Source organism: Plectropomus leopardus, chromosome 1 (assembly GCF_026936395.1).
Source record: "Plectropomus leopardus strain MGB_pleo_1.0 chromosome 1, ASM2693639v1, whole genome shotgun sequence".
In the NCBI taxonomy this organism is placed as follows: domain Eukaryota; kingdom Metazoa; phylum Chordata; class Actinopteri; order Perciformes; family Serranidae; genus Plectropomus; species Plectropomus leopardus.
The window spans coordinates 29504479-29528772 of record NC_142176.1 but is presented as its reverse complement, the minus strand read 5'-3'; the positions used below and the strand labels follow the sequence as shown (position 1 = coordinate 29528772).

General features: G+C 37.2%; 1 protein-coding gene and 2 long non-coding RNA genes across 6 annotated transcripts in view; 2 read left to right on the top strand and 1 right to left on the bottom strand.

Moving 5' to 3' along the window:
- The window catches only part of LOC148190440 (uncharacterized), a 114981-nt gene extending 103670 nt beyond the window's left edge, over positions 1–11311 (top strand). The window contains exon 4 of one of the 2 annotated variants that reach the window (XR_015776926.1): positions 11187–11311. This is a non-coding gene — a long non-coding RNA (uncharacterized LOC148190440). Of the gene's footprint in view, positions 1–4276; positions 5649–11186 lie in introns of those variants that run through there. The other variant, XR_015776925.1, reaches the window with a different exon arrangement.
- Positions 9154–13991, bottom strand: isl2b (ISL LIM homeobox 2b). 2 transcript variants are annotated; one of them, XM_088079597.1, is made up of 6 exons: positions 13850–13991; positions 13258–13447; positions 12610–12872; positions 11108–11403; positions 10232–10399; positions 9154–9895 (listed from the first exon to the last, which is right to left on the bottom strand). In XM_088079597.1, exons 1-6 carry the CDS (start codon positions 13905–13907, stop codon positions 9779–9781), a joined length of 1092 nt encoding a protein of 363 aa, XP_087935723.1. In that variant the 5' UTR covers positions 13908–13991; the 3' UTR covers positions 9154–9778. The 2 variants fall into 2 exon arrangements, with proteins under 2 accessions (XP_087935723.1, XP_087935731.1); XM_088079605.1 differs by having other exon boundaries at positions 11120–11403.
- A 1730-nt stretch (positions 13992–15721) lies between these two features.
- Positions 15722–23634, top strand: LOC148190439 (uncharacterized). 2 transcript variants are annotated; one of them, XR_015777485.1, is made up of 4 exons: positions 15722–15829; positions 16668–16784; positions 19107–19189; positions 23590–23634. It is a non-coding gene; the product is annotated as an uncharacterized LOC148190439 (long non-coding RNA). The 2 variants fall into 2 exon arrangements; XR_015777484.1 differs by having other exon boundaries at positions 15763–15829; positions 16653–16784.
- The last annotated feature ends 660 nt before the right edge of the window (positions 23635–24294 follow it).

Sequence of the window (24294 nt, the reverse complement as noted above, 5' to 3'; positions counted from 1 at the left end):
TCTATCACATCTAAAAATATAAACAAAGACATAACATTTTCCTCCTCCTCATGAAATTGCCACATCCTTTTATGTTGGATAACCACTCTGCCATCCTCATGACCAAAGACTCTTCCTGCCTCACCCCTTGACATTAATTTCTGTTACAAAATCTTGTGTTTATTATTTTTCAGTATCAGTGTCCCTTTTAAACATTGCCCAGTGCTTGGGAAGATGAACCTCGGTGTACTTTTATCCTCAAAAGAGCAACGAGATCACCAGTAACATCTCAAATGTTGTCCAAAACATCTTGTGACAGCCCTTCATTTGATCCATTCGAGGCCCCTTTGAACGCTGCTGTAGAACGCGGTCCTGAAGGGCTTTACCCTCAGATGATAAAAAAAGTGAATTATTGGTTTGTTTATCATGCTCTTAAAACCTAAAGTGCATTATTAAACAGAGAGCACATTAAAAGGGGAGTATTGTTAAAAGTGTTTTAAAAATCTTGTAAATCCCGGTAATTTATGTCACTGTGGTCGTGGAGGCTCACCCTGGCCTTCTGGTTTTAATTTGGTTTAGGCTCTGCTCTCTGGGGTCTGTACCTGCGATGTTGTCCTTTTTTCCCAGACAGAATCTGACCGATGTGACCCCCTCGGTGGGGCAGCAATAGCGTCAAATTAAGAGAAGCGAGTCAAAAAAACAAATCAGAACATTTAATAATGATAATAATAATACATTCAAGGTCACCTTACAAACAACAACAACAATAAAACAGCATAATGCCAGATATATGTCCCATGTCAGACAAAGTAAACACTATACAGTAAAAAAAAAAAAAAAAGAGGCAAAAATACATAAAAGTTCAACAACAGTGGTTCTTAGATCATGTGCTGGAACATCTTTCTACAGTAGCTGAGGTTGATGTACGTTTGAGCAATGCACAAAATTATAAAATACATTTTTAATGTTAAAGAAACTTCAGTATTTATTTTCTTGTTCTTGAGTCATTTAATGAATGTTAGAAGCATTCAGAGGAAAATGAGCTCCACAGAACTCTCAGCTCATTGTAGCTTGCCATGTTGGTATAGTGGTTAGCACTATTGTGACCACAGCAACCCCAGTTTGACTCTGCGTCGTGGCATTAAGGCACAATGTCACTTGGACTCGGCTTGGGAACAAGAGGGTCGCTGGTTCAAGTCCCATTAAAGGCTAAGTAGTGTGGACTGGAAGCTGGAGGGATGCCAGTTCACCTCCTTGGCACTGCTGAAGGGCTCTTGAGCAAGGCACCGAACCCTGAAAACTGATCTGCTAGTGCTGTGCTATGGCTAACCCTGTGCTAAACCCCCCCTCCAAAATATAGATGTGTTTAGTGTCTGTAAATATGTTACATTAACATATTTACAGTAACAATGATAACATGCTCATGTTAAGCAGGTGAAATGTATCAAGTATTTTACGGTACAAAGAGTGCTAATAGTTGTTTTAATTTTTGGCTAATTTATATATAACAAAAAGTGCAGCTGACGAAAATGTCATTAGTTTGAAGGTATTTAGTAACTGACCAGAGTTTTGGACAAAAATTGACTTGATAATGGCACTAGAAAAGAAGCCAGGTCATCACTAAAGTCAGTGGGATTTCTCCTCTGGGCACCATGAATGTGTGCATAATATCCTAAAGAAAGGACTGTAGCTCATACAGTATATATGTTATATGTATTTATTCCATGCACATATTTTTAAAGCAGGTGTTACATTTAAACATGTCATCTCCACAATGTAAGAGCTGTCTTTTTTTGTCTATATATAAAAGGTGATTTGAGTTCTCAGCCTTCTACACCTTCTAGGTGTAAAAGTTGTGTCAATAGAAATTCTTTTTGGAACTTGCAAATTTCAGCATTGACAGCCTTTAATTTCTAAAAGTGCATGATCATGGTTCACATTCGACAAGTTAATATCTGACCATGTTTTCGTCTGTATTTAAACTCAGTGCCTACTATCAAAAACAGTAGAAGGCTATAAAAATAAAGTTTAAAACATTCAACACTGCGGTGTCTCAGCAGATTATTGTGAAGCCTCACCAGTGACCAGAGCTCTTCTGGGTGCTTTCTGGGACCAGAAACCTGCTCCAGCCTCTGGGGACTCCCTGGCAGAGGCAACAATGGGTCAGAGCCCCTTCTTTGTGTGGTTGCCCTCCTTAATCAAACTAGCCCGAGGAGTGATTGGATTTTAATTCTGCTGGGCCCACTGTAATGGTGTGATGGACGGGGACTGGTGAATTGGAGCAAGATGTCAGCCCTCGGAGGCCTCCATTAATGATATTGCTTCATTTCTTAAAGTGGTAGGAACGCCTTGGGACGAGGGGATCGCTGGAGTTGGCAGGCAGAGCCCTCCCTTCCCTTTTTTTTATGTGACTCTTTTTATCTCTCACTGACGCGGGACCATTTGTGCCGGTCTTTGTGTGTCCTCAGTGCTGTGGACCATTTCTTGAACTGGTCATGTGATCCAGTCTGCTGCTGTGGCAATGGACACATTGTAACTCTTGTCTTGTTTGAGAGGATTTCCTTTGTTTTTCAGCCTAAACTAAAAGTTCACCTTTGCATTTATGACATTTACAAACAAACAAACAAATGTATAATGCACATATACCCATCCTTTTTAGTCATTACATAATGATGCATGTATGTTTTTGAGAATGATGAAGAATGAAAGCCTATATATCAGTATACTGGAAGTCATTTACTCTGATCGTGTGAAAATTTGGCTCATCTGACAGGAACAATATATCACTGGCATTCACATTTCAGTTTCCTCTCTGTGTGCTATAATTAAAGCTAGTCTCTGTTCCATCCTAACTCATGAGTCAGGAGGTTAATTGAACTTTAGTACTAAATCTAAAACACAAAGACTTCCTGAAAACATTCTTGAACTCCTGAACTGACACCGATATGAACCTGACGAACGCCAGAGTGTCTCCCTGAAGCCTTTTGATGCCGTTTCTCATCTTAAGTGACTCACACTCTGCTGCCTCATTGTTTGCTTCCAGTGACACGTGTTTGTCTTCCTCCTTCGCTTTATGACAGTTTGGTCCTGTCAAAGTACAGGTGAACCCCTCACTGTGTTTTATAGCGAGTCATTGTCAAGTGGGGCGGCTCCAACCTTCCTCTCTCCTCCTAATGGGCGTTGGTGTGTTGTTTTTGCAGTAGATTTATGTGTGTGGGTGTGGCGCTGTGATTTACAGAGCTCTGACACTGTCTCAGCAGCAGGACCAGGGAGGCTGATTGTGGCTCTCTGTGTGTGTTCCAGGTGAGCCTGAGGTCTGCTCACCATCCCTCCACACACACAAGTACACGTACACAGTGTGAGAAACATACCCAGAAACTCTTGCGTGCACAAATGAGGACACACTTAGATAGACACTCAGCTTTTGTGGTGTAATACAGCAGTAAAACTGCTACTGTTGCAACTTGTAGGTTCACCTAAAGTGCAGAAAAAGGCATGTTTAAAACCCACTTTGGCTGCACAGCTGTGTAAAATTTCTTCTCTTTATTTCAATCAAAATTGTGGCTTTAAAAATAGAAGACGATGGTCAAAATATGTCAACAGAAAACATAAAGAAAGAAAGAATTTTTTTTTTAAAAAAACAACAATATTTGCCTTTTAATGCAGCTTTCTAAAATGCCCCCATTCCCTGCTGGCCCCAGTGCTTTTAAAAGTTTAAAGGATAATGTGGATATTTACTCATTGTGTCAGATTCTCATAAAAGCAGCATTCATTTCCCTGGATCGATAGTACACAAGTAGCCAACCACAGCACATAGATGTTGACATTGCCCTTTCATTATCAGTGTAACCTAAGAGTAGAGAAGATTAAATTCTTGTCACCAGATGTTAAATTGGCCATTACCCATCGGAGATAAATTGGCCCTTAAATTTCCCATTAAAAACACAGGTGACAAGAGGTTGAGAAAACACAGTGCAAACACAGTGCACGATTAAATGATGTTGACACGGGAGTTAAAGCTTTGTTTGGCTGTATTGTGGATTTTATATGGGATGGAGTTTAGAGTATGGACTTTCTTTGCTGTCTAATTTTGGTACACCTTGTTGCTATCAATTTCTCTTGTTAGAGGTGGGGGAGTAGTGTGCATGGACGTGCTATAGACAGCTTTATTTTTCAAGATTCATGTTATATTATGTGATTTAATTGTACAACGAGACCCTCAGCTCAGTCATTGTTGTGTCTCCTCTCAAGTGTGACACTTTTCTCTCACCCTCCCGCCTTCTTTTTCCTCTTGCAGAAAAAAGAAACGCTCCCAGTTCAGTCTCTGCATTAAGTCAGCCTGTCAGAATGCCTCCCCAGAGAGTTTTGGACTTGAAGTTCGTCCTGGCAGTTCCTCTGCTGGTGGCCCCCACTAGAGGAGCAAGGTCACAGTGGACCCAAGTGTCGAAACTTTCACAGAGACTACACAGAAATCACACACTCTTTATTTTTATGCAGCGTTTGTCTGCAATGCTCAGGACAGTCCTTTCGAATGCAGCAAGAGAGTTCAGAAGGGATAGCAGGCACATTTTCAAGAAGCTAATAAACCTATTAGAAACATATTTCTGTTGGGGATCTTGCTGTATATTTTCCAGTTCCTTTCAATGAAAATGCACAAAACCTTTGTTTCTGCGCATAATCTGAGACTAACCTTCCTGATAGCGGCACAAAAAATGTACGAGTTCAAATAAGAAAATTTTCATTTGCAGTGTGTCATATGAGACAAGGATGGTCCATGTGCTTTTTTATGCTGCTACCTTGGATATTTCTTCGCTTAAAAAAAAACCCCAAAAATGATAATGGTGACAATCAATATAAATTAAATTAAAAACCATCACCATTTTACTGTATGCAAAAGGTAACAACTGTGCTCTTTACAGGCTTTATCTCAAAAGTGACATTTACTGTTCTTCAAGATATAATATGCAGATATGTGAATAGTATTGCAGGTTGTCATTCTGGTATAACAAGTTTAACAAGAGAGTTTATTTCTCCCTCTCCTTCTTCTTCTTTGCCTTCGTCATTTTTTTTTACTTTTCACCATGGCTCCTCACTGATTATAATTCATATCTGAAAAATAAATGTCAGTAAATGTCAATAACGGGCCAGCTCACATTTGTGACCTTCCAGTGGCAACAAAGGTTGTAAGATTCAGTGATGGGTGGTTCAAATGTAATATGACAGCTTTACATCTGTTTTATCCTTGTTTATGCAGAATTCCCATTAAGATTGGAGCATCTTTTTCAAGCTTAAAATATTTCATTTAATTTCCTTTTGTCTCTTTCTCGCTTTATAACTGAAATGATGGAGGTCATAATTTCAATGCTGCTTCCTTAAAATCTGGAGACGGAATTTCCCCAAAAATGTCACAGAACTGACCAACACAAAGAAGAAAATAACTCGCAGAATATTTTGTTTATTTCATGACTTTGTTTGAAGGTATCTTAGAATTAACAGACAGTTAATTGTTTGAGTGTTAAATTGAACTGTGGTAATTGACTTTGCAAATGCCAATTCATCCATTTATTATTATTAGTGAACAATTGTGAAAACATCAAACTGTCCGTTTATGAAAGAAATGGGGACAAAACATTATAAGCACTTGTCAGTGTGGTGGCAGAAAAGTTTAATTGCCACCTCTCTGACATTGTTTCAATGAAACCTGAACATTATAACCTATATAAATGTAGAATTTATTGCATGACTGCTGTATTGCACTGCATTATTTCAGCTAGGTGAACCCAACATACTGGAAACTTAGTGTTTACGTCCACGGCAAGATTGTCAATGACAAGAGTTTAGGTTTTGCTTCAGCATTGGAGGAGACACATATGAAACAAGAGGGTTCTCGACCAGAACATTTTGAGCATCAGATGTTTAATTTCCTGCATTTTGGTGAATATTTAGGCATGATTTTATGCCTTTCCTTCATCAATTCATGGTTAAAAAAGAGAACTTTAATTTTGTCAAAATAAAAGCCTTCTGCTACATTCACCTTTTTATTTGTAGGGACCAAAAAAAAAAAAGTCGAAATATTGACGGGGACATGTCTCCGGAGTACCCTCTGAAATCTACACCTATGGCCACTGAAGTGTACGCGCATCATTCCATCGGCTTAACCAATGTATTTCCTCTCTCCAAACCACATTAGAGTTATGTTTGACAGTGTAAGCCTGAGTTGAAAGCATAGGTCAGGCCTGAAAATTAATGCTTCGCCCCAATTAAAGGAAATAATAATATGATATGATGATTTTTTTTCTGATAAATTAAGCTATAAATACAATTCGGACTGTTTGATTTAAAGCTTAAAAAATGCATGGATTTAAGACTATTTCCATAAAAATTCTGTAAACATCATGGGGAACATTATATTAAATACCCGTGTTTTTGGAAATAAAAGAAACTGTGAAAAGCAGCATGCTTAAATGTGCCAAAATTCTTCGAGTTTTATTCATTTTTTCCCCATACGCTGTAGCAAAGAAAAACCCTCCTCAACGCGGATTAAAGAACATGATCCATGCGTCTGTCAGTCAGTGACCGTTTAGTGACTCGTGGTCGTGGGCGGTGCTGCAGTCTTCCCGAGCACGCCGGATGATCTAATTACGTCCACCCCTCCACCAATTAGAGAATTACATCACACCTTTAAATGGACTCGTCCTCTTAATCATTAATGATACGGTGTCATTCCCTATGAAAGCGTCTAGTTGCATCCAGGCAACTTGACACATGCAGTCGCAGTTCGTTAGAATGTGGAGGGGAAGCTACATTTCTACATTTTGGCAGTTTTTCTGTCGAGATATATATATATATATGTGTATATGTATATATATATATATATATATGTGTGTGTGTGTATATGTGTGTATATATATATATATATATATATATATATATATTCAACCAGTAAATTGCTTATTATTGAAAACAGTTATATCTCTGTGTGTGTGTGTGTGTGTGTGTGTGTGTGTGTGTGTGTGTGTGTGTGATGTTTATTTTGGTTCTTGTTTAACGTACTGAGGGGAAACGCCCATTGATAGACTTCACATAAGATCATGTGGCGGAAAAACATGAAAATGGAGAATAACTTGAGTTAGCCTACATTTTTAACCAGTGTCTGATTTGGTGAAAAATGCGCATTTGCGTTTTCATTTGACTAAAAAAAACAAAAACAAAAAAAAACCAAAACATAATTCTAAATGTAACAGACATATTAAGAGCATTTCCTGACTTGAATTATTTGAAGTTTCTTTTTATTTCCTTTGACTTCATATTGATGTTGCAACTCTCTGCATTTGATCTCTAAAGAAACGCTTTAAAATACTCCATTTAATTTAAAACTTTCACAAAACAAACCATTTTACAGATTTATTTTGTCGCACAAAACTAAAGGGTTAAAAGATGATGGGGATTTTTTTTTTATAACACTGAAATGGCATGTTTCAGTTCATTTTAATGAATGATACATTTTTATTTGAATGTGATCTATCTGAGCCTTTAGGGGATGATTTATACTATCCATGCTGGAAATCAGCTGTTTTGGAAACATATATGGCCCCACAATGATTTTGTGCTCGAGGACAGTTGATAGGCCTACATTCTTGTCTGTAAGCGCCATTGTTATTCTTCACGTATCTCTGTTATCTTAATCTGTGCCCATTGTTTGCTTATCTTAGTTGAAATAGCTCAATTACAAATCTATTATCTGTTTTTTGTCATTCAAACTTCCGATTGAGACACTGTATCAAAAATAACATGCTAATAAAAATAAAATAACTTATTTCGTTTTCCAGGCGAAAAACGCTCTAATATCAAAATACTGTGAGTAATCATGTGAATTATGGAGTATTGTTTAAAAACGTTGAAATCAGAGAACCGGGGTTATTCCAGAACAGTTCTTTTGATAATTAAATATTAAGACTTTTTGCCATTAAAAACACGTTTCCCTTTTCTGCCTTTTTTTGTTTGTTTGTTTGTTTGTTAGTTTTTGCAAAAATCAGCAACACTGCATCGAAGATAAGTGAAATCATCTCACTGATAAGCAGTTTGTTTTTTTTCTACTTCTGGCATTAAAAATAACATTTTAGAGCAGATTTAGAAACTAAATCGAGAAATGTATGATTAAGCTCCCGTGCTCTCCAAAAAAAATAAATAAATGACGTATGTGCATCTGGGAATACAAGTGTCTCCACACATTCCCAGCGCATACTCGGCAGCTTTGTTTTGTCCTGCACACAGTGTAAAGGAGGTCAGTTCATTTAGCCCGAGCTGTCATCTCGGCTGACCCGTGCGCAATAACGCAATTCACTGAAGGAAAATAAACCGAGGAGGAGAAGTAACCCTTTACGAGCTGCTCTCTGCTCCCCTATACGAGGGGCTTTGGGGAGGGTGTCCATGTGTGTGTGTGTGTGTGTATATGGAGAAGGAGGGGGTGTTTAGTTAGTTTGTTGTGGCTTCAGTCAGTGTATCGCTTGCAGGTGATGCCAGGACTAGATAAGAGGTCGCCGATCTCTCCGCGCAGTCTAGACCAGCTTGTGACTCAACCAGAGTAACTGGACTGAGCACAATTTACAGCAGGTTTTTGCCCCCGAGATAGTAAATGACCACTGGCCGATTCCTGCTACATAACCGAAGGGGAAAACGCCGCAGATGAGGGGCGGTGATAAGACAACAGAGCCTGCAGGCTTCAATTCAGGCAGGCCAACTTGATATCGTTTGAACAGGACAAACAACATATCCAGTGCAACTGGAATATTTGTTTGACTTTTTTAACGCTTTGAATCTGTTCCTCAAATCGGACCCTGGACTATGGAAGTTTTGTATTTTTGTTGCACGTTTCTCAAATCAGAAATGACTCGCTGCCACGAGCAGTAAAGATCTGATCGCTTTGAATCCGGATCGTGAATTTGACTTTGTCGCCATCAGAGTGCTGGAAACAAAATGCAATTACATGTCCGTGGAGTAGATTCGTTTGTCTTCTTATTTTTGCAATAAAAGATGGACAGTTGTTACTAGAATCATAGCTGCATTTCCAAACAAATCATTACGATATTGGCTTGCAAATGCAAAAAGGGTAAATAAATAAATAAATAAATAAAAACGCCTGTGCAAAAATTGGTCATCAAGACACGTTATGTATCCAGCTTGTTTGTTTGTTTTTTATTTTTTATTTTTATTTTTATCAGTTAATAATCCCTTTACGAATCGCTTTCCTAACAATAAATAATATAACAATAATTTACTTTGTGTTCGAGAAGCTCAAACAACCTGCCCTTAAGATGAAGTATTTTACAACACGAATAGTTTGCAGATTATCATGCTCTGACCTTAAGACAAAGAGTCAACGGGACTCGACAACGCAATAAATGTATCAAAAAATTCTCATGTTGAAGAAACAAGACACAATATGATCACAATGAAGTCGCAGAATGTCCATCTGCTTCGACATGAAAATGTTTCCAATTTGTTTTCAAAGGGAAGGTTTGTTGTAATATATCCATCGGGAGGTCTTCTGTACATCTTGCTCCGTATCAAGTCATGCAACAATTGTTCTGCTAAGTCAATGAAAGCTCCACAAAAATACTCGGAGTCAATCGGTGCTTTCTTGGTTCCATCTCTTCCATGTCATAAAGAAAAAAAAGAAACACACTCTCCTCTCTGTAGTTTGGGCGATGTGATGAGCTGGTCACATGCAAAGGGACCGGGATCATGCTGCAATTGTCCTTGCAGGAGAGGGGGGCCGACAGGTCTGAGGGGCCCCGTTTCACGTCTCCACCGGGCTGGGTACCATACTGTTGGGGGTGTCCGGTAACTGAGAGGACAAAGAAGTCACGTCACTGCCCGAGGAGTTCCCGAGAGAGCCCGATTCAGAGAAAGACACCTGAACAGACAGAGACAGCGTCAGAATGTGAATGTTCATGCTTTTATTTATTTTATTTTATTATTATTATTATTATTATTATTATTCCCTGTCTTTACTGATAAAGACAACATGTTGACATGCATGTGTGCATGTGATGCATGTCTGTATTTACACATGCAAACACATTCTAATCACTGTTTGCGTACATACTGCATCTGCGTGTGGGAACCAAATTTCTTTGCACAAGTCTCTGTGCACACAAAATGCATATGAGATATATTGCACTATGCAAGAGTCTGCAGGGCATGCGTGTCTCTGTGTGCACGTCTAACTCAGTCTATTCTGAACACACACCAGTTGTTGGAAGGCTGGCTGGTCCAGGTCGCTCTGCAGGGCGAACTCACTCAGGGCTTTCCATGGAGGCTGGTAGGTCTGAACCTCCACTGGGTTTCCCTGCACGGTGCTCTCATGACGGATAGGACTCCCGGCCACAAGAGGTGTCCCTGTGAGACCCTGCAGGTTCTGACGAGGAAAAAAAAAATCAGCTGTGTCCTGCAAAAAAAATGCATCAGTCACTTCTGAAAGCACCGTAAAAAACGACTTCATGACACCTATAGAAGTTTTCTGAATACTTCCTCGCTTTTTCACTTGCTATTTATGATCAGTTCTAAATTTGTAGGAAATGAGACAGCACCCCCCCACCCCCCAAAAAAAAGTTTCCTTACAGATTTAACTTTGGTCTCAGAGAAAGAGATGTTTCCCAGATGTACACCAGTTTGCAGAGAATGTTTTATTCTTTCAGGTCAAGCAGCTAAAGCCAAAGCAGTTGATTCATTATTCATTGACCTTAAGTTTGAATACAGAATGGCACTGAAGCCAACTGGAGCGGTTGGACTGTGTATCAGTGTAAGTAAACTATAAACACAGAAGTTTAGAAAAGAGTAAAATTATAGTGATTCATAATTGTGCCATAAAAAAGAGAGTGCCTGCGACTAGTGATAACCACAGTGCAAACAACCACCCTCATCAAAAAAAGATAAACATAATTAATCCATAGGGTTATTATAACCTGCGTCTGTTCATTACTCTCCGCATTTCATAAAGATTAAAAAAAAAAACAGAAATACATTTGGTTGAATTGAAATCACCATCATCATTATAGTTTAAAAAATAATATTCAAACAATGCTGAATAAATGAATAATTGTAGGAATCAAGTGTTCAAACTTACGAAGATGCTTACAGTCTTATCACTGTGGTGCTGCTGCTGAAGCTGCTTCATCAGGATTGACTTCTTCTTGTCTTTGCAGCGCTTGTTCTGGAACCAGACCCGGATCACCCTGGGGCTCAGGCCGGTCATCTCCACCAGCTGCTCCTTCATCAGCGCGTCCGGCCTCGGGTTGGCGTTGTAACAGGTCCGCAACGTGTGCAGCTGCTTCTCGTTCAGCACCGTCCGGACCCGCGTCGTCTTCTCCGACTGCTTGTGGACGTGGTTCCGATGCGGAGCCTGCCGCACCGTGACCGGGTCTGTTGAGGACGGAGGAAGGAAAACCGACGGTCAGTAACTGTACAAAGGCCTCAGGAAGCCTCCCAAATTATACCGTTACTTAGCAGCTAATTGATCTTGCCTGTGAGATCTAGTGTTTTGTCTTTGCAATAATATTTAGTCTTTTATGAGTTTTATAGGCCTATGTAGAAGTTCAGGCAAATTTGGAGTCGTTGAAATGGAAAAATATCTATATTTTTAGGAATATCCTCGCTATTTAGATTCATATCTAGCAGTGAAGTAACGCGATTTCGATAAGATAAACAGTTTTGTGTACATTTCGATAGCTACTTAAATAACTAAAAACTTCTCGTTTTTAAAGGCTGCGTTTTACAGTTTTTTTCCAAGCCACGTCTTGCAATTGCAGCCTATAATACTCCGTAAACTTTATTATAGGCTGAACTCAGTGCGTTTGGAAGATTGGAAAAGCGCAGTATGTGAAACCGTGCTGCAGTCACCTGCAGGCCTGTGTCACTGCACTGTAAGGTATTTTGAATTGAGCGCTTTGAAGCAGGAAGTTGGTAGAACATTATTCACACATTTGCTTTGTTCCCTTTCTGTTGGCAGGCGACCTCAGGATGACAGCTATGCACACACGCACACACGCACACACACACACACACACACACACACACACACACACACACACACACAAACAGCCACAGTCGCGACTCAAATACCAGATTATTCAGATAATGGCAACAGAGCAGGTAGCACTAATGAGATCAATTATGAAACTAGCCTAAAGAAAGGTCGCCACACACACACACACACACACACACACACACACACACACACACAACAAAACAAATTATCTGGATGTTAAAGAAGGACATAAAAAAATACTATTCCATGACAATCTTGAATTGATTTTTACCCTCGGTTTTCAAACGCAAGCAGTTAAATTTATTTTACTAAAAAAAGTTACTTTCATTTTTTATGTGTCAAATTCGTTGTAAAATATGAGAATTTATTTAATGAATTTCTTTAAATAACAGGCCTTTTATTGAGGAATAAACTACAGTTGTTTTGGTGTTATAGCCTAAACAATTCCTCTGGCTTAAGTAAAATGAATAAATAAAGATACTGAGCATTAATAATAATAATAATAATAATAATAAGAAGAAGAAGAAGAAGAAGAAGAAGAAGAAGAAGAAGAAGAAGAAGAAGAAGAAGAAGAATCCGACCTGCCAGGTGCAGCGGTCTGCTGGAGTGGATGTGTCCGGGGCTGATGGGGCTTCCTGCGGAGCTCCTCTCCAGCAGCAGGCTGTGATCCGCCCGGCACAGCAGCTCGTCTTCCCGCAGGGAGAACTCGTCTCCCGGCAGCAGCTGCCTGCTGCACACCGAGCACCGAAAACACTCGATGTGGTACACGTTATCCCGGGCTCTCATCACCAAATCGCTGCTGCTGAATCCCAGATTGCATTTTGCGCATTTTATTCCAAACAACCTGGAAAGTTGTGGCAAATTGTGCAATAATTAAAAACCTGCGAGAAATGTAGAAAATAACAACAATCGGCTGATAACTTGTAACTTCTGGAGATGTGAGTTAAAGGCTGTTATGCTGTATATATTTTTTTTATTTGAATGGATAAAAATAGCTTTGAGCGTATTTTCCTATTTTTAAAACATGGTAAACCGCGCAGTCAACCTGTGTGTTATAATTGTCGTCTGTTTTTGTGCACTTTTTTTAAAAAAAATGTATGTCCAAATTTGTCTTTTTTAACACTGGGTTGGACCTAGTTCTTAACGTAGCCTATTCAAACATGTTAAACTTTGCATTTAAGTTGTTAAATATAATTCAGCCTGTGCGGGACATATTTCCAAACTCCTACCTTACATAATCTCTTTTGCAATAGGTTTTGCCATCCCGGACGAAACAAGTGCAGGTCTCATCCAGGTACTGACTGCACTCTGCACACTTCAGGCAGGCAGCATGCCACTCCAGGTCGGGTGAGACTCTCAGTATGTACTGGTCATGGATCTGACTTCCACATCCTACACACATCGCGAATCCTGGCTTCTCTGCAAAGAACCCACAGTATTGTTATTACACACGGACAATGCAGCCAAATATCACAAATTACTGCAGCATTTAGCTACTCTCTTTTTAAATGTTAAAGTCCAGTCTGCGTGTGTCAGCTTTGCAGTGCATTCCTCTATTTTGCAGACTGGACAAGTCTTGATGTTATGTAACAGATGAAGACTTTTCTTGTATTCGTCAACCACAACGACGAATTGTTTCATTTCTAAAAAGCGCCTCCAAAATGCACAGCCAACGAAATTATACTGCGCGACATGCATCATCAATAAAATAACTTCAGTAATCGCTGCACTGCTGAATATATCATGTAGCCCATAATACCACACCGCGACGAAAACAAAATCTGCCACTTAAAACTCCACCGAGCAGTTTAGCGGACTTACTTTTGGAATGATCCCCCATATCACCCAAGAAAGAAGAGCTGAAAATAATATCCACCATACAGGACGGATAAAGGGGATTGTGGTAGATGCAGAAAAGATGTGAGGAGATGACTGGCCCTTCGGCTGCCTCCCTGATAACGTGTGTCTCTCCGGACTGGGAGGGTGCGAGGGGAGGGGGGCGACGAAGTTGCAGGGTCCCACACGCTGCTGCTCTGACGTCATGACGTCAACACCGGACTCTCCAATCGCTTTACTGCATCTATCTCTCTCAACCTGTGAAAAAAAAATCCAGTGTGTATTTGTGTATGTCAAAAGCTTAAGGATGCAGATGTTCATGTTTTGTTTTGTGTTGGTTTTTAAAAAAAAAAAAAAAAGATTCAAAGCGATTTTTTTTACAGCAACATGGAACCGTTTCGATCCAGTTATTCAGACGCACATAAATTTCATGATGCTGATAATCATCATCATCATTATCAACAACATCATCTTATACTAAAAAAATGTTGCAAATATTCTGCATCTAAAATACCACTACGAAAAAAAAAAACAAACAAAGGTTACTGTACTTGGTCACACCATGAGATAATAACTTAGTGTTAGGGCAGACCTATTATTAGGTCTACAATCTAATACAAAAAAATCATAGATTGTTAAACTGTCCTGCGCAAATTCACATAAGGCCATGTTTTCGCCTGGTTTCGGGATTTTCATATCGCTCCCATACATTTCTGTTTGGATTTTAGGTGTTCTGAATATCCGGATCTAACATAAAAACCATTTCCATGTCATGATGGGAAAATTCTATTTCTTGTGACCTCAAGAGTTGAATTATTGGCCTTTGACTTGCAGCCAAAAATAGCGCAGAATACTGCCTTGGTAGATAGATAGATAGATAGATAGATAGATAGATAGATAGATAGATAGATAGATAGATAGATAGAAAAAGCAACCCCAACATGATATCTTCTTGCAGTAATTTGTCTTTTAGACATGAACTCAGCAAGATCAGAGGACAGTTGACAGGTCTCCTGTGCTCCGTCCAGGTTGCTCATCTACTCGAGAACAAGGCCATCTGTTGGAGGAAAAGCAGAAATGCATGTATCAGCAAGGAGGGGAGCACACAGTGGACTGAACTTAAATTCAATCCATGCATCTGTCTGTCTGTCTCTAAATGAGCACGAAGAGTAAAGCCCTCAACTAAAATTCCGTCTCGCAAATCTAATTCAATTATATCAAATTTAAGTCTTAATGGTAATGATATAAAATGCCATTGGTCTGAAAAATAAATATATGCATATATTTGTTTAAAATCAAATTTGGGTTTTTTAATTAGATTCACAAACATGGTTTGAAAACATCCAATTGTCAATTTGCATTGCAGGGTCGGTCGGTTTGAAAAAGAACAGTACAGTTGCACAATGCCAATGTTTGCTCTGTCTGTTCAAACATTTCTTGTATGTTTTTTGAGGTGAACTAAACAAACAAAGCATCCTCTCCTCTTCTGTTAGTAATATCAATCATTGTTGCGCGAGCAATTTCAAGATTCTCCTGTTGTCAGTTTTGATGTTGGTTTGTATCTTAAGAGAATGGTCCCTCCATATTACACATTAGGGATCTTTCGTTTTTGTCTTATCTGTTTTTTGTTTGTTTGTTTGTTTTGTTTTGTTTTTTGTTTTCTGTCTATGTCTTTTTTTTTGACAATTCTAAACAGAGAGTAGATTTTTTTCTGCATTTCCCCCCTCCCTCTTTCCCTCTTTCCACAGGTGAAACCATCATACTTAAATGCCAATAAACTGAGGAGCCGCAAAAGCGACTTTTTCCTTAATTAATGACTCTTATTTTGAAAGCCACACCCCCAAATGTGCTTCTTCTGCTGAAGTCTTTGTGTTTGGTTAGGGACTTCCTCTGACTGTCGACAACTTTAGTTTGATCGCTAGCTGAGCACACAACACCGGTTTTTACGAGGAGTTTGTGGGCATAGTGAGTAGAGATGTGTCGGTGTCTTTCAGTCACGGCTGTGTCTGTTGATTTGGTCATTTTTCTGCAAAAGAAGGTGCAGTTAACTACCAGCGTGATTTTTTTGTAGAGTCAAATCAAGATTATATCAGGATAAACTACTGGGGTTCTGCCTCAACGCTGTCTCACAAGGGTGTCAAAAAATGACTACTGCGTCAAAAGTCACCACAAGATACTTTTTTCAGTATTATTGCCTTTTAGCAACAATTTGCGAGTGCATTGCGTTACAGACAAACAAAAACATAATAACTATAGTAGGCAGTTGATTGATACCCCAATTTGTTTATTATTATTATTATTTTATTATTACTATTTAATAATAATGATAATGATAATTGGGCATACATTTTAAATTGCAAAAAAAAAAAATCTAATCTTAATCAACAGTCATCATAGATGTGCAGTCTCCTGTCAAGGAAATCTTTTTGTGACATTGTTTTGCTTTATCTAAATCCGCTGCTTTGCTTGCAGCTTACAGCTCTTGTGTGTTTGAGGAAAGGGTGAATACAGAATATGTAGTTTAGTATTCCCGCTGCATCAGACCTGCTGTTAAAAGGGCTTTGGGCCTTTGACATAGTTGGTTTCACTGACACTTCATTGTCATTAAACAGACAAGTGTCTGTTAAACAGACAAGAAACATGGCCAGTGACCTTATTGCAGGTTATTGGCTGTCATACCAAACTGCCCAAGCACTTAAAGTTAAGTGAAGTCACAGCCTAAAGTAGAGGTTATTATTAAATTTTCTTTATTTTATTTTTTAACTTATAATGTGTAAAACCTCTAAAGGACAGTCTTCTTCAGAGCATCCTGTTTGTTGAAGAGCACAACAACAACATATCATCTGTTATGACACTGAATACCATCATTGCTGCAAACAAGGTGGCAGGAGCAGACCTATGTCATGTCAGATAGCTAAAGGTAAGCCTGCAGTATTTTATTTCTGCCCAAACATGTCCATGCTTATTCAAAAGCAGCATTTACAAAGACATGCTAACTGTACATCCTGCATCTCCTGTCTGTTTTATTGCAGGGCCATGTATTATTTTCTTTTCTGTGCATAAGTAGCATACAGAGACACTGTTTCATGTGGAGTGCAGTCCATCATTTCAGAAACACATTGGCCTAGCAGACCATTTGAAAGTGCATAAACAAAAAGTGATACTTGAGCTATAATTAGACCTCAGCTGACATGAAGGTAGTAAGTTCAGATGGGATGTATGAAATGGCATAACTTGACTGCGCTCATTTGTTAAACAGCATGAAGGGCTTTTATTTTTATTACTTAGGTGTCAAATGAGACCAGTAAGTTCAATGAGGTCAAGAAGATACAAGTGGTACATGATTCTAATCATGTGCATGTTTTTCTATGCTAGTTTTTGTTAGAATAGTATTGTTATTAATGAGACAGTGTATAATTGTTATTGGTATAGTTTATTGTGCATGCTGTCATACAAATACAAGTTGTTATCATTTGGTATATAATTAAAAAGCTGATCTCCCTGCCTTTCTGCCTTGTAAAAGTTCTGATTTGATTTTGGTTCCCACCAAAGTATGGCAGGAATTAAGCTGATTTAACAACTTAAAATCAGTTTGACTTCCTACACATCTGTCCAGGAGTCTCTGATTTTTAAGTTGAGTAAAATTACATGTGCAACCTGTCAGTGACGAAGAAGGGTAAAAAATTGTATCATTCATGATATGCGTGTTTTAAATTCACTGTTTTTCAGGCGTGAAGAACTAAATATTGCAATTCATCTCACAGGGATAAAGACTTAGCTTTTTACAGCTGTTAACCTTTATCCTGGCTTAAAGATATATGACACAGAAACTGGCTTAATTCTGTAATTAGTATACAATCAAAGTCAGCATTTGAAAAATATGGTTCCAAATGTTGAAAAGTTTATGATAAATCATGAGTTTACAAAAGAAAGTTGTTAAAGTTGTTGGCTACTGAAACTTATCTGCTCAAAATCAAATCTAGTGAATCCAGACTCGCTCTCAGCAGAATAATTCTCTGTAATTCATAGAGTGAAGTGTTTGGGCATGCATAAAAAATCTGATATAATATTATGCATATTGGATTTTGCAACTTTAACTATTATATCTCAAGGTTCTAATGCATCTAAGAGTTTTTTTTTTCCTGTTTAATGACTTCATCCTGTATTCTGTGATAGTTCAATAGAACTGTCAGCTTGTACATCTAATGGTATTTCAATTGAATTAGGATGCATTAAGCTAAATCTTTGGTATTTTTTAATACAGCTCATATTGATCTTTATGGGCTTTACGAGGTGCAGTTTGTTGTTAATTCAATGTGACTGACTCACTTGCCTCAGTCACTTTAAATAGTCCTACACTGTAAAATCTGACAGGGGGATTTTACTTAAAGAAATCTAGAAACCGATTGCCTTGAAATTGTAAGTAAATATGATTATTAATCGTAATTTATATTAACATTATATTGAATTGTTAAGTTTACGTATGTATGTATGTCATGTAGTCTGTAGTCAATGTAGTCATATTCATTCATTTTGTTAAGTTGTTACATCTTAGTTTAATAGCCTAAATCTCACTAAGTTTTAGTAGCTTTAGTAAACCAAGTCTACTGTGCTATATATCTGTATCCTGCTGGTTGCAAACTGGTCAACCATATTGTATTTTTTTAAACATGTTAACAAAGCAGAACTTGCAGATCTCCTAACTTCATCACTAGCAAAATCCTGTTTGTGATGATCAAGTTAAGTCAGATCATGATGGTTTAGTGAGTTGCTAACACTTAGAAAGAAAAAGATTATTCAACTTGTCATTTTTAAGTTGCCACAACTTCACAAAATTAAGTAAACATAGCTACATTTTAAGTAAACAATTAGTTATAGAGTAAACAAGAAATAAGATTAATAGTTCTATTTACTTTCCTTTATTTTAAGTGAGATCAACTTGTCAGATTTTACAGTGTATAGGTATGGTGTTTCTCTGAGAGAGTAGTATCATATTTAAGCCGCTTTTATTTCTTATTGTAAAAGTGGCTTGAATATGAAATAAATTTGTTGCTGATATTTTTAAAACCAGGCTGGGCATTACCTCTTTTATGCTTTTACATAACCCTTTCTCTCTGCCCTTAGAGAGCTCATTATAACCATTACTTTAACTTTTATAGTCTCAGTCACTGTCACTAAAGATCTGTGAGAGCTTTGTAAGCCTAAACATGTTGTGGTTCTCTTTGGTGAATCTCCTCCCCAGAGCGTTGGCTAAGCTGGATGTGGCTGCTATTTCAGACATCACTGAGGTCAAATCCCACGATGCTGTCAGGAGCGTTTGTGCTGGTGAGCCTCTTCTTGTGATAAATGCAGTAAGTGGCATAAACAATGAAAACGTAAACAGCGTGAAGGAAAGATACACTGACCAAGCTGATACCACTTGAACACCTTCCAGTTATTTGCTAGAAAGTTCTCAGTAGCAAATTTTCAACTCTGTTGTTGCTCTTTTTCCTTCAAGGATAAGTTTGAAACTAATATTATGATAACTCTTTATAATGATGTATTATAGACAAAGCCTGATTAATTCTAGAAGCATGTGATAAGTGAGGTGCACTTAATCATTTAAACCTTTTGCCAAAGTTTTGATCAGGACACTGTGGCTTATTTATGCATGTATTTCCCATAATGCATTGCCTGCGCAGGGGAAAATATTGAAGGTAAATCATTGCAAGTGCTCATTGTTTTGCTTATGCTGCAGGTCAGGGGTTAAGTTTACAAGTGTTTCATACAAATGTATCCAATATAGATTGACAGGAAATGTCACATGCAGCATTATTGTTTGTGACCTGTTAATGACTGCTAGATCAAGCCCAGCCATCCTAGCTGTCACTCTAGCATAAAAGCCTCCCTGAAGAATCTCTAATCACAATTTGATGGGGCCCATTAACCTCATGAAATATATATGTGTGACTGAAATCATCCACTTAAACTTTGGCAAGAGCAAAATGTTCTTGTTTGGAATTCGGGGGGGGGGGGCTCTCCTGGGCTGCATTACTGAACTTTTCACAGTGACTCGTTGTCTCTTGAATGTTTTAGGGTTGTATGGCACTCTGCCTTTATTGTCGGACCTATAAGTAATTTACTATGCCAATTCCTTCGAAGTCCCTGGGCTTGATTCAGTTGAAGTTGTGCCAATTTGTTTATGTCCATTGGAGCATCTTTTTTTAGGGGGAAAAAGATGAAGTGCTGTTATTGAACAGGGTACTATTTATTTCTTCTGTAGTTTTTTTTTTTTCAAATAATTCTTTGGTAGAAAAAGCAGACTTTTCTCTGAACTTTTGTTTTAAGATGTATTACTATACAATGTGCCATGGATTATTTTTTTCATTTATACCACTATTTTGGCAACCATTTAAATTTTACGTAATAGAGTGCCCCAGGGATGTCGTTTTTTTGTAGGCCAACCTGGAAGCTTGCATTGCCCTGGTTCCCTTGTCAAGAAGTTTATGGGATTTTTCCATTGGATTTTGGATAAATGCAGAACATAAGCTCTGTGGTAAACAAACGTTAATGATACCTACTGTGCATGTTTTGTTCAGCAAGATGATCTTCACAAATGAACACCACGTTCAGGATTTTTGAAGCCTAAATGTAATCGCTAGAAATAAAAAGCTATTGCTAGGCTGAAACAAACTATACTCTGGTTGCGTTGCCACCGCTAAGAGGGCTATAAAGCCTTGTTTGGTGCGGTTCGGGTGGTGATGTTTTGTCTCATTTAACCACTTGTTAGACACTGCCTTTTTAAGACACATAAAAGCTTCAAAGTTTGTGAGTGGGGTATTTACTGACGTTATTTTTTTAGGCCAAGGACACTTTAGCTGAAAGATAGATGGCTCAGGGACCTCCAGCAACATATATTGAATAAAAATGCATACGGTCAGCCACACTCACACATACACCATGATCACTTCACTCTTTGAACTCTGATGTACTCTTGCACACCAAGACATTGCACATATTACACCTAACAAATATATACAAACTCAAGTTCCCTCACTTCTAGTCAAATTGCTATTAATATAACTTTTTTCCTACTCTTTCTCTCTCCCTTTCTCCCTATTTCTTCCCATCTTCTTTTACTTCTCTCACATGAATAATTATTATTATCATTACTGTACTTAACTCACACAGCTATTGTCTTTATTCATAATTAAATACATTGTCACTGAAATTATTATTATGATTATTATTGTTATTATTATTAGGGTTAGCGCTATTACCACGACTATTTTATTGCTATGGTTGGTAGTTCTATTGTTATTATCATTATTATAGTCCAAAATATTATTACAAAATATATTATTATTACTAATATTAACATTACTCCATTATTTTTATTATTGTTGTTATTATTATTATTATTGTTGTTGTTCTGATTATTATTATTATTATTATTATTATTATTATTATTATTATTATTATTATTATTAATAATAATAATAATAATAATGCAGTAATTTCTTTTTCATGTGCTCTGGTACTACAGGCATTACAACCCACTCTAATATTCTCTATATGAAGACATCACTTTTTTAATATGGTTGTTATTGTTGTTTTTTATTGTTGTTTTTTTATCTAATTATCATGGCTTTTTTCTTATTCTTTAATTTATTTATTGATTGATTTTATTGTTTGCTTCTCTCTAAATTTTATATAGTTTTGTTGTCATTACCATTGTTATTATTATTATTAATATGATGCTTATTAATGTTATTGTTATTAACTTTAATTCATGTTTTTTTATATAACTCAATCTGTATTTGCTTTTTTATTACCGTGTGTTGCTGCTATCACTACTATGCTAATTTTTTCCATTTCAATCATCTCCATACTTAATTTTCCAACTAATAATATAAAATGTTGTCGAAAAAAAAAATTACAAAAGTCACAGTATTGTATGTTGTCATGAACAAAAGTTAAAGATCATAGTATCGTATTTCATTCAAACTGCCATAAAAAATAATGGTATAGTATGTTGTCCAAAAAAAAACATTGAAGAAGTTATTGCATATTATGTTGTCCAAAAACGCATATAAATGTCAGAGTATGATATGTCGTCTCCAATGGTACTAAAAAGTCATTGCATAGTATGTCTTCCTGAACGGCATAAAAACACATACTATAGTACATCATCCAAAATGGCATAAAAAAAGTCTTAGTATGGTAATTGTCCAAACAAATTCATTATGTCACTTAATCTAGTCTTTACTTTGCTTCTTGTTGACAGACAACAAAAATCATCAAAAAAGTCGTAGTATTGTAAGTCTTCCAAAATCATGAAAAAAAGTCTGTATAGTATGTCGTCCAAACATGAATAAATGTCATATAAAAGTATGCCATCTAAAATCATGAAAAAAAGTCATACTATAGTATGTCATCCAAAAATATGTAAAATAGTTATAGTATAGTATGTCATCCAAAAACATGAAAATAGTCATACAATAGTATGTCATCGAAAATCATGAAAAGAACTGCTTGTATAGTATGTCATCCAAAATCATGAAAATAATGTCATACCATAGTTTGTCATCAAAAGTTTCCCAAAAAAAATTTTTCTTGAAAAACAAGAAACATTTTTTTTTTACCAACTGGCATCATCATACGTACCAAAGAGGGATGCGTGACCGAAAATGGTACATTATAGTTTGGCTAAAAATGCCAAACTATGACATGTCCAAAAAACAGCTGAAAACCACATAAAATAGCATGTCGAGACATATCATAATATAAAATGTTGAAAAAATGTCCAAAAACATAATAATGTAGTATATTGACAAAACGACCAAAAATGCCATACCATAGTTTGACAAAAAATGTCAAAATATGACATGTCCAAAAAACAGCTGAAAACCACATTAAATAGCATGTTGAAACACATCATAGTATAGAATGTTGATAAACATTAAAAAAACGTGAAAAAACGTCCATGAACACCATAATATAGCATTTTGAAAAAATGACCAAAAAAGCAGTGCAGTAGTATGGCAAAAATGTCAAAAGATGACATGTTCCAAAAACAGCTGAAAACCGCATCAAATAGCATGCTGAGAAATGTCGTCGCATAGAATGTTGCAAAAATGGCCAAAAACACCATAATATAGCATGTCGAAAAAAACGACTGAAAATGCCATACTATAGTATAGAGAAAAACGTCAAAATATGCCATGTCCCAAAATGATCAGAAAACTGCATAAAATAGCATGCTGAGACACACCATACCATAGAATGTTAAAAAAAGGGCCAAAAACATCATAATATAGCATAAGAAAAATTGACCACAAAGACCACACCATAATATGTCAAAAATATAAAAGTATGACATGTCCAAAAAACAGCTGAAAACCACATAGTATAGCATATCGAGACACGTCATGGTATAGAATGTTGAAAAAATGTCCAAAAACATAATATAGTGTGTCGAGAGAAAATGACAGAAAACATCATAGTACTTTGTCAAAACATGGTAGAAAAAGTCATGTTACCAAAAGAGTTATAGTATAGCATGTTTAAGTAGTTTTTAGTATAGCATGTTGAAAACATCGTCCAAAAAATGTATTGTGTTTTAAATATCGCTAAATAGTTATACAATGTTCAGCATTCTTACCTCAGCTCCGTCTGCGTTTGTCTCCTCCTTGTTGTGGCCTCCTTGATGACCTCTTGTGTTTCCGGGGAGGACGTGTTTCCAGGAGCATATTTCCAGAGGATGTGTTTTTGGGGGCGTGTTTTCCGCATCTGTCATCTTCAGCTGGTGACTATTTAGTAATATGTTTAGCTTGTTGAACGTTTTCAGGACTTTGGTGCAAATAAAAAAGTGTAAATAAAGTGTAGACCGTAGGCTTGTTTACTGGTAGTCCTATGTCTTTTCGGGCAACCACCTTGCCAATCCCATATACGATGTGCTTTAACTTCCGTTAACAAGTAACATACAGATAATGATAAACTGAATACTATTCATTTGAAGGAATATAGAACATTTAAGTTGAAATAGTTTAAATTTCTTTGAGTTACCAACAGTGTCATGTGATTTAGGAGTTGATCTAAGTGATGTGTACATTTAAACATTGAAACCTTTTTGAGGATTTATGAATTTTGAATATAAAATGTCATTAAAATGCAAATTTTATTTTATTCTCCTGCAGACCATTACAACTTTCCCCGTGCTGTCACAATGATGCACTGTTTATTGATGCCACAGGTGACTGACAAGAGGCTACTATTGAAGCACTGCATGCTGACGAATCTCTATGAAGAACTACCAAAGCTTTGAGCGATAAGGACAAACTCAGAAGGGCCTTGAAGTTAGAAGAGTTTTTTAAATAAACTTTTCAACTCAAGTTCCAACATCCAAAGCTGGCTGACAAAATTCAAACTGCCCTATGCTAATATATCCC